Source organism: the organism of the source record quoted next, unplaced genomic scaffold (assembly GCF_019419815.1).
Source record: "Pyrus x bretschneideri cultivar Hongxiangsu unplaced genomic scaffold, Pyrus_bretschneideri_v1 Contig20, whole genome shotgun sequence".
In the NCBI taxonomy this organism is placed as follows: domain Eukaryota; kingdom Viridiplantae; phylum Streptophyta; class Magnoliopsida; order Rosales; family Rosaceae; genus Pyrus; species Pyrus x bretschneideri.
Window position 1 is genome coordinate 1,454,153 of NW_025999502.1, and position 16,255 is coordinate 1,470,407.

Consider the following 16,255-nt stretch of genomic DNA (forward strand, 5'->3'; position numbering starts at 1 on the left):
ACAATGCGTAGCCAAAATATTTTGGTTTGAATTTGCTTTTTGTGAAAATCAAACCTAAGACCTCTCACTTACAAGTAAAGAGGAATATTACTAGACCATAATACTAAGTAATTTCTCATGAAATACTTTAAATTTGCAAGATAAAGCATAAACTAAAAATATTAAAAAAAAAAACCTTATACTTTATATGATATGCATTAACAAATTACCAAGTCTCCTAAATTCTAATGCATGTTAATGCTTGTATCAATATGCATTGCAAAGTGATTTTCACACTCTTATTCTCTTCCACACCTTTGTTGTTTTATATCATTGAAGTATTATTAAAAGAAAACTAACAAATATAAACAAACAAAGCATGTTAATGGAGAAAAAGATGATGTATAAGTGATTTCTTTATGCATGATCTGCTGCGTGTATAATCTAATATATATATATATATATATATATATATATGTATATGTGTGTGTGTGTGTGTGTGTGTATATATATATGTGTATTTTGGGTTGAAGCACTATATGAAAATATAAGAAAACGAAAAACTACTCAGAAGGAAGTAAGGAAGGAGAGGACTTGAGTTCTGTCTTGTGATTATTGATTACATATTTACATTTATACTATTGTTTTTTACAATATGTTTTGGTTTTTATTTTTCACAAACAAGCCATATTGGAAGAGGTGGAATTCAAACTTTAAACCTTTAATTTTTCAGAGCGAATGCCTTTGCCCAATTGAATTGCAGAGTCCCATGCGCTTTTTACAATTGTATCTCTTGTATGCAGAATAGGGACGGTTCGATCCCCACTCACTCTCATTCTTTTATTAACTAACTATTTAATCCATTAATACTATCACCTTACTTAAATCTCTTGTTACTTAAATTGTTTTCCTTTAACATATTAACTTTTTAACCCACACACTTTTTCGACACATTAAATTAAGTTGAATCTCTTGTTATTTAAATTGTTTTTCTTTAACATTTTAGTTCGCAACATTTTAACTATTTAACCAATAAACTTTTTATGCACTGCCAAATTAGCTAAAATTGTGTGCTTTTTTCTGTTCACTCAAGTTCAAATCCCCCTCATCATAACAATTTAGTTCATCCTCCAATCACAAATTTAATTAAAAGTAATATGTGTGCCCAAATTCTACAATATTGTTGACATGTTTTTAAAAAAGATAATCATCATATATGAATTAACAAAAACTTCATTCAACAACATTGATTAATATATGACCTTGAATCTTCTAGGTATTATGCCGTATACATCACATGTAGCTCTAGAGTTTTCGTTAATGAAATTAATTCTTATAGTAGTGTAATTGTTATTATCATTATTCCATTTCAAAGAATATCTCTCCCTTGTATAAGAAAAGAGTGATCCACGGAAAAGAGACTACTATTAAACCCTACCCGAATCAAAATGTAATAAAGAAAGAGTGTTTATTTAACGCTTTCATTCTTATATAATGGAAGAATATGTGTGCTAAGTACATTGCATTTGCATCAGTTGATGAAGAGCCGCCTAGGTGCCCAACCTATACATATGCTACTCGATTGGTATATAGGATTGGATTGGAAGAGACAACTCTCTAATTTTAAGGTATACATATTGAATGTAGAAGAAAATAATTTTTCGTTTGGACAGGATTAGAAAATTATTAGGTCATGAAGAAAACTCTCCTTCTAAAGTTTCAATCCTGCAAATTTGAAGAGGATTGAAAGGGATAAATTTTCTTTGTAAGTAATCCATCCAATACTACATACCAAACAAGCGCTAAAGGGTCGATTCCACAAAATCATAATCTCAAAGTTGAACTTTGGATCTCTTAATAAAAAACCTAGATAAGGTACATATACCTTTAGGTCTATTTTTTTGGTAATATAGTAAGTATAAAGTTTAACACGCACTGCGCATAATCACCACATACAAGATGCTGTCACATCCCAGAGATACGTGAGATCAGAACCACCAATATTGGGTTTAGAGAAAATCCCATACTAATCAGCATGCTTATAAATATATAACCACCTTGATTTTCTTATCTTTAAACTTAATATATTAGTAGTGTTGGTAGGTGTTTGTTATATAAGACCCACATGATAGTAATTGTGTGCCACAACATGAGCCAGTTTTGGTCAAACTTTGGGTGTTATGATCTTTCAAGCAAAAAGAAAATCTTATTGCTGCAATGAAAGTAGAAGCATCCAAACGTTTTGGAATAACATTTTGGATTTGCTTAGTTGGGGTATCAATACAAAATTGTGTATATATATACTTTGGTTGTTCATGCTTTCGATGCGATATTCTACTAATCTAGATTTTAATATCCCACAGATGATCTTGAAGAACGGCATGTGTTGATCAACCCCGATCTTAATAACAATGTTGTTCATGCAGATTTAGACACGTCGCATTATTTTAGAGTTTAATTAATTAGGGATATATATATATGTGTGTGTGTGTGTGTGTGTGTGTGTGTATGTATGTATGTTTGTAAGAACAAATCTTATGATACACACACATAGTTAAGAAAAAGTGTACCGGTTTAATAAGTTTGCACACGTACAATTACATGCATGTAACGTACAGTAAATTATACATATATACACACGTATTGGTTCCAAAAAAAGATATCCTCTTAAGAGTACTGTATGTGTGCTCCAAATTTATTATCTTGCAAAGAAAAGAAAGCAATAGCCACTATCAATTAGTAGTTGTTACTTGAGTATAATAATATTATTAATGAGTTAAAAGTGGTAAAACGTCATATTTCTCACTAGTATAATATCGTTATTACACCACCAACAATAACTAATAAATAATGGTTACATATTGCTCTCTTTTCTTATAGTGCAAGTATAGTAGAAAAACACTATGAGACCATTTTGTCTAGTATAGTATGATACTCTTCTTCTGCATCTGTACGACGGTGTTGAAATGTTATAATCCATTGCCTGGGGAATTATTTGGTTTTCCTTTAAATGATGTCCTTTATGAGAGGTATTAGCAAATAATTGACTGAGCAGGAACTATGGTGCCCCAGTTGCTCCCCACGCCAAAATTACAAAAGATGCAAATTAAAACTACTTTAATTAGTGACAGCAAATAGGTCCCTCCATGGATAACCACTATAGCTCATTGGTCCTAGTCCTAAGTGCACTTCGTACGCTCTCACTCTCACTCATCTATACTATTCTCGATCCTTTAGGGTAAAGGTAAAAAAAAGGAAGTTTAATTACCATGTCTTTTTCATACTGCTAGACCTGATTGAAAATCATCAACGAAAAGACTAATAAAATCACTTATCCATTTACGGCCAATTACCATGTCGATACCAAGGATGAGAATTTGGTTTTGTTTTTATAAAGATAGGATCGATATCAATCTGTTAGTAGCATGTAACATAATGTTTTAGTTGAAATCGATTATCCAGGTTCTCTGCATAATTGCATTTTATTGATTAGGTTATGCAGTTTTTTTATTAGGGTTTGGTCCACTAATATTAATTCAATATACACAGCCAGCTTTGCAATGTTATATGCCTATATTACCCAAAAGAAAGCTTATTATCTTATAGGATTTAATTATGACCTTCTTCAATTGGAAAAAATTATATATTGTCCTTCTAATTAATGAGAGAATTTCCCCGCTTAATATTACGGTCTAGTGGTATTTCTCTTTATTTGTAACTAAGAGGTCATACGTTCGATTCGCCCTAAAGACGAATTTGAACCACTGTATTACAAGTTCATTGTGAGGCTTAGCCACTCCCCCACCCCTAAATGTAGATAATATCGTTTGGTCCAAAAAATAAAGAGAATTTCTAATAGCCGTTTTATTTGACTAAGAGCAAAGGCAAGGAGCTGGTTTGGATCCACCAAGGAGTAGCAGATCCAGATGTCCCTTGCCACAAGATAGTGACTCTCACCAGGAACAATTAACAAGCTAGGACCATCTTTAAGATGTGACCTTAAGTTGGAGGAAACCCAACTGAAAACCCTAGCTAGGGTCTCACGATGCTGATGTATATCAGTCTCTTTTTTTGAACTGCATCTTTCCTTGTCTATAATTGACACATTGATTTAGTGTTGCACTTGTGGGGTTCAATTCCCAGCACACTATTTCTACAGTGAGCACACGTTGCAGACCAGATAAGATCCCTATATCAAGAGATTCAAAATGTTCCCCCATATTCCTCATTCCCCATTACAAAAATTCTGTTTTGTCATGCTGCTGAAAATGAAATTCTTCAAACCTTTCGGTTAACCACAGATGGTAAAGCTGTGGTCCATTAAACAGAGAAATTATACCACGATATGGTACCACCAGCTGGCATTGCTGAATGGTAGTACATCTCCACTCAAATTTTGCCATGTGGTCAAATCTCGAGGCGACGACGGCGACAGAGTAGCCATAAAGATTAATTAACCCCCGAACAGAAGGAAAACCTTTTAAACTGGTGTTAGCTGTTAAACGGCGGAATTTTAAGTTTGTTGATGATGAATACATAATAATTTTCTCTTTGTCAAACAACTAGATCAAGATATCAAAGGTTTAATTTTGGACCATGACTTAAATAAAATTTATTGATCTCATATTTACTTATAACCAAGGTTCTAAAAGAAGTTAGACGCTAGTAGGACGGCTGGGGCCTAGTGCCTAGGCGACTAGACGGATTTAAGTAAATTTGTTGTATTTCGTGTAAATAAATGTATGTTTATGCTTAAAATACATATAATTTTATCATAAACTAGAAAATAGAATGAAATATATATTATGAAGTATTGGAACATAATGAAAACATGTGGAGCAAACATATAATGTGTGTTTATTTAAGTGTTAAATAAAATGCAAAAGGAAAGTTATCTATTTTTATCTAAGTGAGTCGCAACCTAGGTAGGTGTCAGCATGTCTAGGCGGGTCTGGACGAGCTAGGCAAGGTGCCTAGGTGGTCTAGGCGGGCTGCCTCAGCAAGGTCTAGGCGCTCTTTCTTAATTTTCACATACCTAGGCATTAATCGGGGTGGTAATCAGTCACCTAGCGCCTAGGCGGGGATTTTTAGAACATTAGTTATAACTTGTAATGAATGAAATTATAAGTTATGTGCAACATATTGATTCATGCGTTTACTAAAGAGAAATACAATTGCAAGAAATTTTTCTCGCATTCATATGTTTACTCAGGTACCTAAAGAATAAATAAATAAGTGAATCTCACATTGATTTCGAGATGACATATTTGAAAATCAAGGTATGAGATAATAGGGATGGGGTTTCATCTCATTGTAATTCCTTCACATATCCATAGTAAGCATACCACAAACTTCTGTCTAAATATGTGGCACTTATTTATAGTATATATGGTACCATACAACATGCATGCTACTTATCTAATAAGAGAATATTACTCTTAATATATCAGCTATTTTTCCCTTTTTTCAAAGACGAAAAGGCATTACAAAGACCATCTCGATGGATCCTCTTACAATACAAATCAAATAATAAGCTAAGAACTATTGGAAGAGGAAAATTACAAACCAATTAAATCCAAAATTAATGGTAATTATGTGCTAAATTAGCAAAACCATCTGTTGTTTTATTAGCTTCTATATAAATATGAATGATTGTATAATTGAATTAATTGAACACTGTGAACCATGCGTACATCTATCATATTACGTTCAATCCATTATACGAACACTGTGAAGCCACAATGATATTAAGGTGAAGTATTCATCAAGAATGTAAAGCCTGGCATGTACTATCACCACCAAATTTCTTCACGCATGACCAATTTAGTTTTGATGTTCTTTCCATGCAAAAGGACTGCAGTTTTGATGTTCATTCCGTGCAAAAACATGCATGCATGTGTCAACTGTTGAAAGACAGCGACTCATAGGAAACCTATGTTGTTTTCCATCTCTCATCAAATTTTACAAACACCATAAGATTTTCATGACGCTGTCAATTTTACGACCACAGAGAGCCCATCACACACACACACACACACACACACACACACATATAAAACTCATTTTTGGAATGCTCAAATTAAAAAGTGGTTTGCTTGCTAGCTAGTTTTTCACATGTCGAACTACACTTTACCGACTTCTTGCTGATATTTTTCAAGTTATTACATCAAGCCAAAAGGGGTCAATTTTAATAAAATGAAAGTTTTCTTATATGATTAAGACAATTCGTACACATATATGTAGAGCTTTCAGAAGATTGATCATTGAATTTTTTTGATTTCAAAATCTATGATATATAGCAATGTCAAAATAAATATTCCAAACTTTTGAGAATTTATCAACCATCGATCTATGGGACGTAAATTAAGCAATATTATTATAAAGTATTATCATGAGAAAGAAGTATAAATCTAAGGCAACTGTATATGGAAAACAATACACCTCAATTCTCTGTCGCACTTTATGTGAATTGGTGAAAATGAACATTAAATGCACAATCGCACGAAGAACAAACACCTAAATAAAATGTAGTTTTCCCGAGTTAAGAGTAAAAGTGAAAACTTATGCGGTGTTACAACGCGACTGATAAAGTTATTACTTAGACAAAGGTTTGGTCCTGATTGATGTCGACATGGAGAATAGATTGCAGCATAAGCCGGAATAATGGAAGGTTAAACTCCGTTAAGACGAATGGTAGAGGTAACCTCAATTTTTAAACTCCAATGCCTAGGAGAACGGGACTGTAGGAAATAAAACATGCAGAGGGTCACCTAATTCTTAAGCCTGCCAGAACCCAGAAGACATCATTTCAGCTTAGAATATCTGGCCCATCAAAGGCCCGTTTAATACTATATTTATAAAAATGATTAGTGGAATGCACTGATCGAGAGCGTCGATATGTCCGAGTGGTTAAGGAGACAGACTCGAAATCTGTTGGGCTTTGCCTGCGCAGGTTCGAATCCTGCTGTCGACGATTTTTATCTATTTTCTTTCCCTTTTTCCAAACTAATTAATTTCCGGGGCGGAATCGTCATTATACATAAAAATACTAAAACCCGTTGTTACGTTTGCTTTTTATATTTTATTTTGTTTTTGGTTTCTCCACCAAAAAATCATATTTTATTTTCTTTTAAAAGGGCAAATTCGTCATTACAGATCAAAATCCAATGCACCTTTTACCACCTGCCTCCGCTTTCCATCTCCTCTCCACTCGCATACATGGCTTCCTCACTGCACACGAACGCAACCCACTTCCACTCGCCCAAACCAGTCGCACCCACACCTACCCGCTCCACAACCCGCGTTTCATACGGTGCGGACCACGCGACAACCGTGGACCTTTGGTCAAAGGCCGGGTCCTCAGCATCGAGGCCATCCAAGCCGTTCAAACCCTCAAACGGGCGCAAAGATCCAACCCGGCCCAATTCCCCGCCCTTGTCTCCAAAACCCTCTCCCGCCTAATCAAAGCCGACCTCGTCGCCGCTCTCCGGGAGCTTCTACGACAGGACCAGTGCCACCTGGCCCTCCAAGTCTTCTCCGCCGTCCGATCGGAATACCCGCCCGACTTATCCGTTTACGCTGAGATGGCGCTGGCGCTGGCGAGAAATGAGATGGGGGAGGACATGGACCGTTTGATTTGTGATCTGGAGACAGAGAGTGGGGTCCAGTGGGAGAGCGATAAGGGGCTGATAAGGCTGATCAGGGCCGTTATTGGGGCTGATAGGAGGGAATCAACGGTCAGGATTTACGAGATGCTGAAGAGGAATGGGTGGGGGTCTATTGGGTTTAAAGCGGATGAGTATATGGTTAGGGTTTTGAGTAAGGGATTGAGGAGACTAGGGGAGGCTGGGTTGGCTGATGAGGTTGATTTGAAATTTGGGAGCCGGTTGAAGGGTAGTTTGGAGAATTCAAGTGTATAAAACTAGTGAAGGAAATTTTAAGGAGGGAGTTTTTATTTACACCATCCAAAATGTTTATTTATCCACATTCTAATGAAACAATTTGGGCTATTCAATTAATTTCAATTGTCTTTTTCTTTGGTAAATTGTATTTCCATTACTTCAGATAAGCTTTCAAAATAATATGCGAGCAAATCGGTCTGAAATCAACGGTATTACCTAACTTGCTTTGTATATATTATATAATTTAGGAGACTGACGCACAAAATAATTAACTAGGAACATAAAAACAATTTGCTGGTCGATTCAATCTTAAAACACCGGTATTTCCTTACTTTAGCACATAATTGACAGGTTTTGAAGATAACTGTTATTAGTACTTCAAAAATTTCATTACACACTCCTCACAAGTGTACTATTCTTTTTAAATATCGAAAATTTAGAGTGTCAAATGAGAATTTTGAAATGCCAATAACAATTCCTTATTTTGAAATATACGTACGCCCCAAATTAGTCTAAAACCGACGTTATTACCTCATACGATGTCTCTGGTAAACACAAATGTGAGAATTTTTACAAACTTATATTAATTAATTACCAAATTTTCTTAATTGAGTTAGTTCCAAAGCAGATCAAATTCACACAAAAGGTATAACGGATAAGGGCATAGAGAGATCAAAAAGGCAAAAGAATGAAGCTCTCTCTAATCAATAGATGAATGAATGATTCTAAAAGGAGCAAGATTTCTAAATTTCATATGTTATTTTCCCCTCAATTAAAAGGTTTTTCTTAGGAGGAGGAAATAAAGTAATGCTACTTTCAAGCATTAGTTTATACACTTGTGCTTATACTATAAACTGCTTTGCTTCTCCACTGTAATCAATCATTGCTTTGGCTCGCTAACATGCCGCTGCATTGCGACCACCGGCTCATTGCATCTGGAGCATCGGAAAGCTGGGACTGCAGCACACCGCGTCCTAAGGCAGTAATAACAGTATCTGCCCAACATGAACAATTATTACATTGCACGATAAATATCAAATCGCTACTGTAAATCATCATTTTGTCTAACGAATATTTTCGCTTAATTTTGATAAAAAAAACTCAAAGATGGATCAGATTTAGTGATGTACCTGTGCTCGCATGGAAGAGCGAGAAAGGGAACGGTTGGACTGGACTGGCAAATGGGGCAAGTAAGGTCATCCTCCTTTGAACTTGATGATTTATCTTTGGAAAATGGACTTAGAAGTTTTTTCATAGAGGATGAGTTTAGAAGAGGAAGTAGTAGCAATAACATCTCCTGCCATCAGCACAAGGACTCTTTAAGTTCTATCCAATGTTATGCGAAATTCCATAAAGTAAACCCAAAAGCGGACACCAGAACAACAAATCATAAGGCAAAGATGTAAAGATCATTAGGCAGAACAAAAATCTAAAGAGAAGCACGCGCGCACACACCAAGTGTATACATTTGCAACAGTCCAATCAAGTAATTAATATTGTTTTTTTCTTTTCTAGTTTCAGTACCTAAAAGAATGCCATGGATGTATGAGTCATGGATATGAATTCAGGATTGGTACAAAATCTAGAACTTTCCCTCGCAAATCCAAAACTCTGAAAATGTTTTTGCTCTGTAAGATGGAGAATGACTGCACATATCCATTTGGTTAACCTTGGTCATTGGTTTGTGTATTTAACATCGTGCAAGAAGGATTAAGGATTGAGCACATAACCTAGAGCTTTCCTTGCAAAAAGAACTCTGAAAATGGTTGTGCTTTGTCAGAATGGACTAAATATTGTAAACATAAAATCATCGTACCTAAATGTAGGTGTCTGTTTTCAAATCAATGCAATCACATGCCAAGACGCATGCAACCTAGGCAGAAAAAAAGGGGCGGAACCTCGTGCAGTTTGAGCAGTTGCAGAGATAAAACTGACACATACGATCTCTAGAAACCACTTAATCACATTAACATGGAACTAAAAGGGAGCAAGCTTTTCACTTATTAACTAAAAAGCTTCTTTACGAATACTTTCTTTTTTGCCATTTTTTTGTCTGAATTTTTTAATTTCTAATGAACGCACCTCATTCGTCAACTACATATGATACTAATATTTCTATCAAGCATAAGTTCTATTACAAGCCATCGATCTATTTCTGGGTTTTTAATTGTGATTCAGGGCAGCGGTTGTCCTTGAATTTTGGGATACCACCTAAATAACTGCGGACAGAGAGTTAAATAGGTCAGGAAGAAAGAGTCTGAAGTTGGGTTGGACGTCATACATCTTGGAAGGAAGGTTCATTCTTTGAGTCCGATGGTGACTTTTGTTCTACTGCTATCGTTAAGGAAACATTTGGGAGAAGATCCTTTATAATTTGGTCTTCAATACTACTTGTCATATCAAAAAATGAAAGTATCAACAACCCTAACTAAATACAAATTCCATCAATTCTGAGCCCTGAGTCTCCCCCAATGAATGCATTAAATGAGAGGGAAGCAGATACTATGCTGATTCTAATTGGTGAAATGTGGAAAACATGATTTGAAATAACAGAATTGTTCTCATATATCTGTCATATCACATTTAACTGTTCATCAGTACAGAAAACCGCAAAATCATAAATATTGAGAACAAATCCCTTTAACGAAAGATTCAACTCCGATAAAAGGAAAAAGAACTGCACATAAACTTCATCCTTAAAAAACCTTGACGACTATTCATTTGTGACAGATGGAAAGATAGACAGTGAAATGAACCCAAACCAACAAAATAAGCATTGAGATGAGCTTTCAAATAACCTAGAATTTTTCCAGTATCAACTAAGCTATCAGCTGTTTTGAGCCAATCCCCTACTACCAAATCATAGATAGAATTACTTGGTGTGCGTCAGAGTGACAATTCCTCAAACTACGAATGTAAACTCACCTTATACAATAATTAAAATGATAAATCAAATAGAAGGGCATACCGAGAATTCATTCCATACTAACTGGCGGTTCATGTACTCAAAGCTAACTGCTCTGTTCATATTAGGGCTTCCATAGACCAGCCTAGCTCTTAAAACTCTTTCAATTAGATTCCTATACCTGCATCATCAACATGTAATATGTAAAGTTCTGCAAGCTTGCCAAGGGAAATGCTATTCCTAGTTCACATTAAGAACATCACATGAAAAAATTCTCACATTATTATATTATACATGCAGCTTCAACACGTTGACCTATACAAAATGGAAGTAAATGAACAAAGATGAATATCAAAAGGTTCATGCAATATAAAAAAAAAAAAAATAATTTCCATTAAAAAATATTACATACGATGCTGCAAGTTCAGTTATATGTTTTAACATGTCCAGGGAACAGAAACTACCAACTCTACAGGTAGTGCACTTATGCACTCTAAGCTGTGTTATGAGGATTGGCTTGATACGATAACTCGCTAGATTCAAGGCATACTGAAGGAAGAAATGAATGACAATTTGCAAATTTTGTCCAAGTTTGAATGTTTGATGGTAGAAGGTGGATAACTCATGAAGCAAATTCAGCCTTCAGTTGGAAGGTTCCTCCATTTCTTCCATATGCCTAGAACCTAGTGAGTTATCCTATCCAATCTAATCCTCTCTAGAAAATGCAGCCTCAGTTTCTGAAAAAATTTGCTTAAAGTCGCATGCACACGAGTACATTGATTAAATGACACCATCTTTCAATTATCAAATTGCATACCTTCCTGTGTAAAGAAATAAAAGCAGGTTGCCAAATGAGGCAGCTTTGTAAAGTCCTTCTATACGTTGTATCAGAATCCATGCTCCTCGTGCCACTGACCTCTGAATAAAATGCAGAGCACCTCATTTGCCTGCTTCAATAATTCTCCGAATGGTGTAATGAAGGGGAAAAAAGGAGATTGAAAAGAAAACAATACCTGTTCAGAATCGCCCCACCTACGGAAAGCAGAAAACGATTGCACACGTGCCCATATGTATTGACCACCAACAGTAGCAACACAATACCAAAGCTTCTGTGCAACTGTAAGTCCAGGTCCTTCCAAACCCGTTCTGACTGTAAATAAGTTGAAGACAAAACCATAAGTACAACAAATAGGAATACTACATGTAATTATGATGTACATTAAACAAGCTGAATGAAAAAAAATTCAAATTGCATATATCAGACAAAATATAACTGTTCACAGCTCAATTTATGATTGGCAAATTTAGGAACAGCCTGGTTACTACATCAGACAATTATCTGGAATTGAAAACTTCTACTTTAACAAAGTCTAGAATGTTCGTTCAGATATGTCATATAAAGTTGGTGTACGTTTGTTATTCTGTTGTGAGAGTATAATCATATTTGTTAACAACTAATATAGGGAAGAAAAGTAAAATTTTCTAGAAATATAACAATATCAACACTTTTGGTTATTGTATATCACCTAAAGCAGCAATTTATGATCAATCTTGGGACAAAGTGCATGCACACCAAACAAAGCAGAACCGCCTGGAGAATATAACTCCATTTATTCCAATGCCAAAAGAAGAACATTAAGCCACGATGACTCATATAAATCAGTGCCAAGACAACAATATTTAGAAAGCTCATCTTCTTTGGTTCCTCCTTAACCTCACCGGTCACACAACTTTGCCTAGAACCTAGAGCCAACCTATGCAACAAATTTCCAGAACTTCTTACCTTTTCCTCTTGCTTCCACAGCACGCTCGTCTCTATACCTCAGATTCATGAGCGCGATTCCTGGGGTAGGTTTATCCACCCAAATTGAGAATCGCCAGATAAGAAATTCGAGGAAAGCATCAAGTTCTGCTTCATATTGAAATAGCATTCCTGGCTAATCCCAATGAAAATAATAACAGTTTAGGGATTCTGTAATAGCTATGCATGGTTACTCGCTTTGAGGACTAGCACTATAAGCCGAGACAAGGAGAGATACCTTCATTAAGGAGAAGACCTTAACCAACTGTTCCTTCAACATGGCTGACATTTCAATGTCCAGCCTTCCCGCATCGAATTGGTTAACTCTAGATATCGAAATTGGGATTATTGACTGCAAAAGAATTCCTCATTAATCAACAACACACGATAACTAAGGTAATTCAACTTGAACAAATTCACATAAACACCCCAACACATGTGTATGCACGCATTTAAGCAATACCCCGATAGAAAGAAGATTCTTTTAAACAGAATAAGTTTAGATTTAATAAATACTTGGTTTTGTTTTGCCATTAAATTACCATTTTTTTTTTTTTTTTTTTTGAGAATTCACTGGTTCTATTTATGTGCTAATTCTAATCAAAAGACTGAATTTAATCTAAAAATAAAAAAATAAAAACCCACAAACGTAAGTAACCTTGGGAAATCCAGAAATTGAAAGATTGAACTAAATTGATAGCAGAGGCATGAAAGCTAAATGGCAAGTAAATTAATTATGAAAGGAAGAAGGAACCTGGTGGGAGTGAGAGATGGATTGCCACTGTGGAAGTAAGGACTTGTAAGCTTGAAGCCAAGCGTCTTGTGCTGGTGGTCGAACATTACTACTGCTACTCATCGAACGACTGAACAATTCAACAATCCCCTCCTTCTTCTTCTTCTTCTTTGAAGGGTTCGGCGATTGCGAACCGAATGAAATTGATTTGGAGTTTTGATTTGAGATTGGGGGTGGACGGCGGAGTCGTGGATGGGTAGGTGCTCTTCTCAAGGCTCTCTCTCTCTCCCTCTCTCTCCGTACAAGGGCGGTTGAGTTTTGGTAATGCTACCATCAGCTACCGGTAAAAAGCTATATTCACTGGAAATCGTATTTCCCAGGGTTTAGGGTTACATATAGAAAGGGCTTTTGTTCCCTATTTTCAAATTTCTTTTAGAACTTTCAACTAGAAATATCTAACTGACCATAGAGTTTTTCAACAAAATTGGTTAAGTCTCACGATAAATTAACAATGATGCAGTTTAAATTTATTTTAAGCGTGAACCAAACTTAAAATTTTTCATTTATAAGTGAAAAGTCACAACTGACCATAGAGTTCATTGAATTAAAGTTACTTACCTAGTTCTTCTCATTCATTGAGAAACATATTTGAACAAATTCTTATATTTATTTGTTGTCATATTACTGGAGGATGTATAAAAATTAGGGAAACAAAAGTTTCGAATCAAATTAAAACTACAATGTCAACTAAATGTTTTCACAAGTGAAAAAAACTGAAAAATTTCTAATAATTTTGAAAGGGAATTGTTATTGACATTTCAAAATTTTTATTTTACACTCCAAATTGTCTAAAGAAAATTACACTTGTGAAGAGAGAAAACCTAAAGATCGAAGTGGAACATGAGCAATGTATCACACAGTTTATTTTTTTGCGCTAATGTTAGACAAGTGAAATAGACGTAAAAGAAGAGATGTGAAAGAAAGCGGTATTATCTTTATGTTTTTCTTCTTTTCTTGTGTAAAGGAAAGAGAAAAGTTCTCACATATTGTTTATGGGTTGATAAAAATGGGATGATATTTACATTACAAATGTCTCTTTATATAGGGAAGCCTTACACCGTAGGAAATAAATGAAATGAGTGAAGTCCTCATTCATTTTACTATTTTATCTCCCTAAAACTCATCCTACCTAAAGCCTTTAATTGGTGTAAACACAATCCACTTTTGGTGCATGTTGTTTTTCTTCTTCATCATTCATATGTATGATATTCATATCATATTTCACAACACTCACCTTGAATACCCACATAACAACATAAGTTGCCAATTAAAACCTTACCAGAAAAAAATTCAATAGAAAAAACACAGTCCACTTTGGGTGCATGTTGTTTTTCTTCTTCATCATTCATATTGGATGCCCACATAACAACATAAGTTGCCCGTTAAAACCTTACCAGAAAAAATTCAGTAGAAAATATTGTAGCGAAGAAAAATAGTACAACTTTACTTGGATTATTGATATAGTGTCAAGTATGCTTATGTTTTCTTCGTTAAAACCTTAATAGGAAAAACTGGTGAAAAATATCCTAGTCGAAAGAAAAAAAGTACAACATCCATGTGTCCTGGATGCTCCCCCTACTGTGTATCTCCCTAATTCTACTTTAATCCGACTGATTAATAAGTCAGTGTAATCCAATACCATGAGCCAACTTCTGAAATGTACACTTTGGTAAAGATTTGGTGAATAGGTTAGCCGGATTGCCATTAGAAAGGATTTCTCTGACATCAATAACTTTAACCTTCTGAAGCTTATATGTATTGAAAAACTTTGGAAATATGTGATTAGTCTTATCACCTTTCATGAATCCTTCCTTCCTTTGAGCAATACACGCTGCATTATCTTCATGAATGATAGTAGGAATGTTTGTTTTGAAGATAGACTGCATGAATTCAGGATGTGATAGATCATTGATCTTAACAAAAAACATTCACGATTGATTTTATGGAGAATAACTATTTCCAAGTTATTGTAAGATGTAACAACTACTGTTTGCTTCGTTGAGCACCTCGAGATTGTGTATTTCCATAAGTGAACACATATCCAATTTGTTAGCGGGTTTTATGTGGATCGGAGAGACAACCAGCATTTACATATCCAACAAGACTATGGTGATTTATGGGTTTTTAGGAGTAGAGTAAGCCTATGTCTGTTGTCCCACGAGAGAACGTAAAACATCTTTGATTCCCTTCCAATGTCAAATTGTTGGAGCAAAGTTATATCTTACTAACAAGTTGACTGAAAAAAGCTATATCTGGTATACTACTTTGTGCTAAGTGCAATAAAGAACCTATTGCACTCATATGTGGTACTTCTGAACCAATGACTATTCCATCATCTTCTTTTGGGTGAGATGGATATTTCTTAATGTCAAGAGGCTGACCGACTATTGAAATGCTGAGTGGATAAGCTTTATCCATGCCAAATCGCTTTACGACTTTTTTCAATGTAAGCTGATTGATGGACTAAAATTCCACCAGCACAATACTTGATATGTAAGTCAAGACAATATTTTGTTTTCCCAAGAAGGAAAGTTGCAACTATGCCAGAGAAAGAAGGAGAAAGATTTAGCCACAATAAGAGATTCCTTAGGAACCCTGGAAATAAATCAATCACCTACAAAAGGGAGGTCAGTTAGAAAGGGGATCGACAAAAAAAAGGGAAGGAGAACGTTCGGAGAAGATTAAGGATCATAGAGCACCAAGTTAGGGAAATCACTCCCTTAGTGCGAACAACCTCAAGCCTTAGAAAACATCACTTACTGTAACATGAGTGTTCTCCATGACTTTCCTTTAAGCTTCCTAGCCATTAGAAACCTTGTGATCACCCAAGGAAGCCCAAATTACCCAATCTAGGGTATCATGCAACCATGCAAACT

The 16,255-nt window shown here is 35.3% G+C and overlaps 2 protein-coding genes and 1 non-coding gene across 3 annotated transcripts; 2 read left to right on the top strand and 1 right to left on the bottom strand.

Moving 5' to 3' along the window:
- Positions 1 to 6,870: 6,870 nt before the first annotated feature.
- Positions 6,871 to 6,952, top strand: TRNAS-CGA. The gene has a single exon. It is a non-coding gene; the product is annotated as a tRNA-Ser (tRNA).
- Positions 6,953 to 7,129: 177 nt separating this feature from the next.
- LOC103937861 (protein THYLAKOID ASSEMBLY 8, chloroplastic-like) lies at positions 7,130 to 7,997 on the top strand. The gene has a single exon (XM_009347834.3). The coding sequence runs from the start codon at positions 7,146 to 7,148 to the stop codon at positions 7,896 to 7,898; it is 753 nt and encodes a 250-aa protein (XP_009346109.2). The 5' UTR covers positions 7,130 to 7,145; the 3' UTR covers positions 7,899 to 7,997.
- A 562-nt stretch (positions 7,998 to 8,559) lies between these two features.
- LOC103937848 (peroxisome biogenesis protein 2-like) lies at positions 8,560 to 13,726 on the bottom strand. Its single transcript, XM_009347818.3, has 8 exons — positions 13,341 to 13,726; positions 12,825 to 12,938; positions 12,569 to 12,722; positions 11,799 to 11,935; positions 11,603 to 11,703; positions 10,849 to 10,966; positions 9,011 to 9,177; positions 8,560 to 8,875 (listed from the first exon to the last, which is right to left on the bottom strand). The coding sequence occupies exons 1-8, from the start codon at positions 13,440 to 13,442 to the stop codon at positions 8,761 to 8,763; spliced, it is 1,008 nt and encodes a 335-aa protein (XP_009346093.2). The 5' UTR covers positions 13,443 to 13,726; the 3' UTR covers positions 8,560 to 8,760.
- Between the last annotated feature and the right edge of the window lie 2,529 nt (positions 13,727 to 16,255).

Coding starts and splice junctions, on each gene's coding strand:
- LOC103937861 (XM_009347834.3), top strand. CDS start 7,146: ATGCACCTTTTACCACCTGCCTCCGCTTTCCATCTCCTCTCCACTCGC.
- LOC103937848 (XM_009347818.3), bottom strand. CDS start 13,442: ATGAGTAGCAGTAGTAATGTTCGACCACCAGCACAAGACGCTTGGCTT. Junction 11,936..12,568: donor TGTGGAAGCAAGAGGAAAAG/GTAAGAAGTTCT, acceptor ACTTATTTACAG/TCAGAACGGGTTTGGAAGGA. Junction 9,178..10,848: donor TAGTATGGAATGAATTCTCG/GTATGCCCTTCT, acceptor TGCTGATGGCAG/GAGATGTTATTGCTACTACT.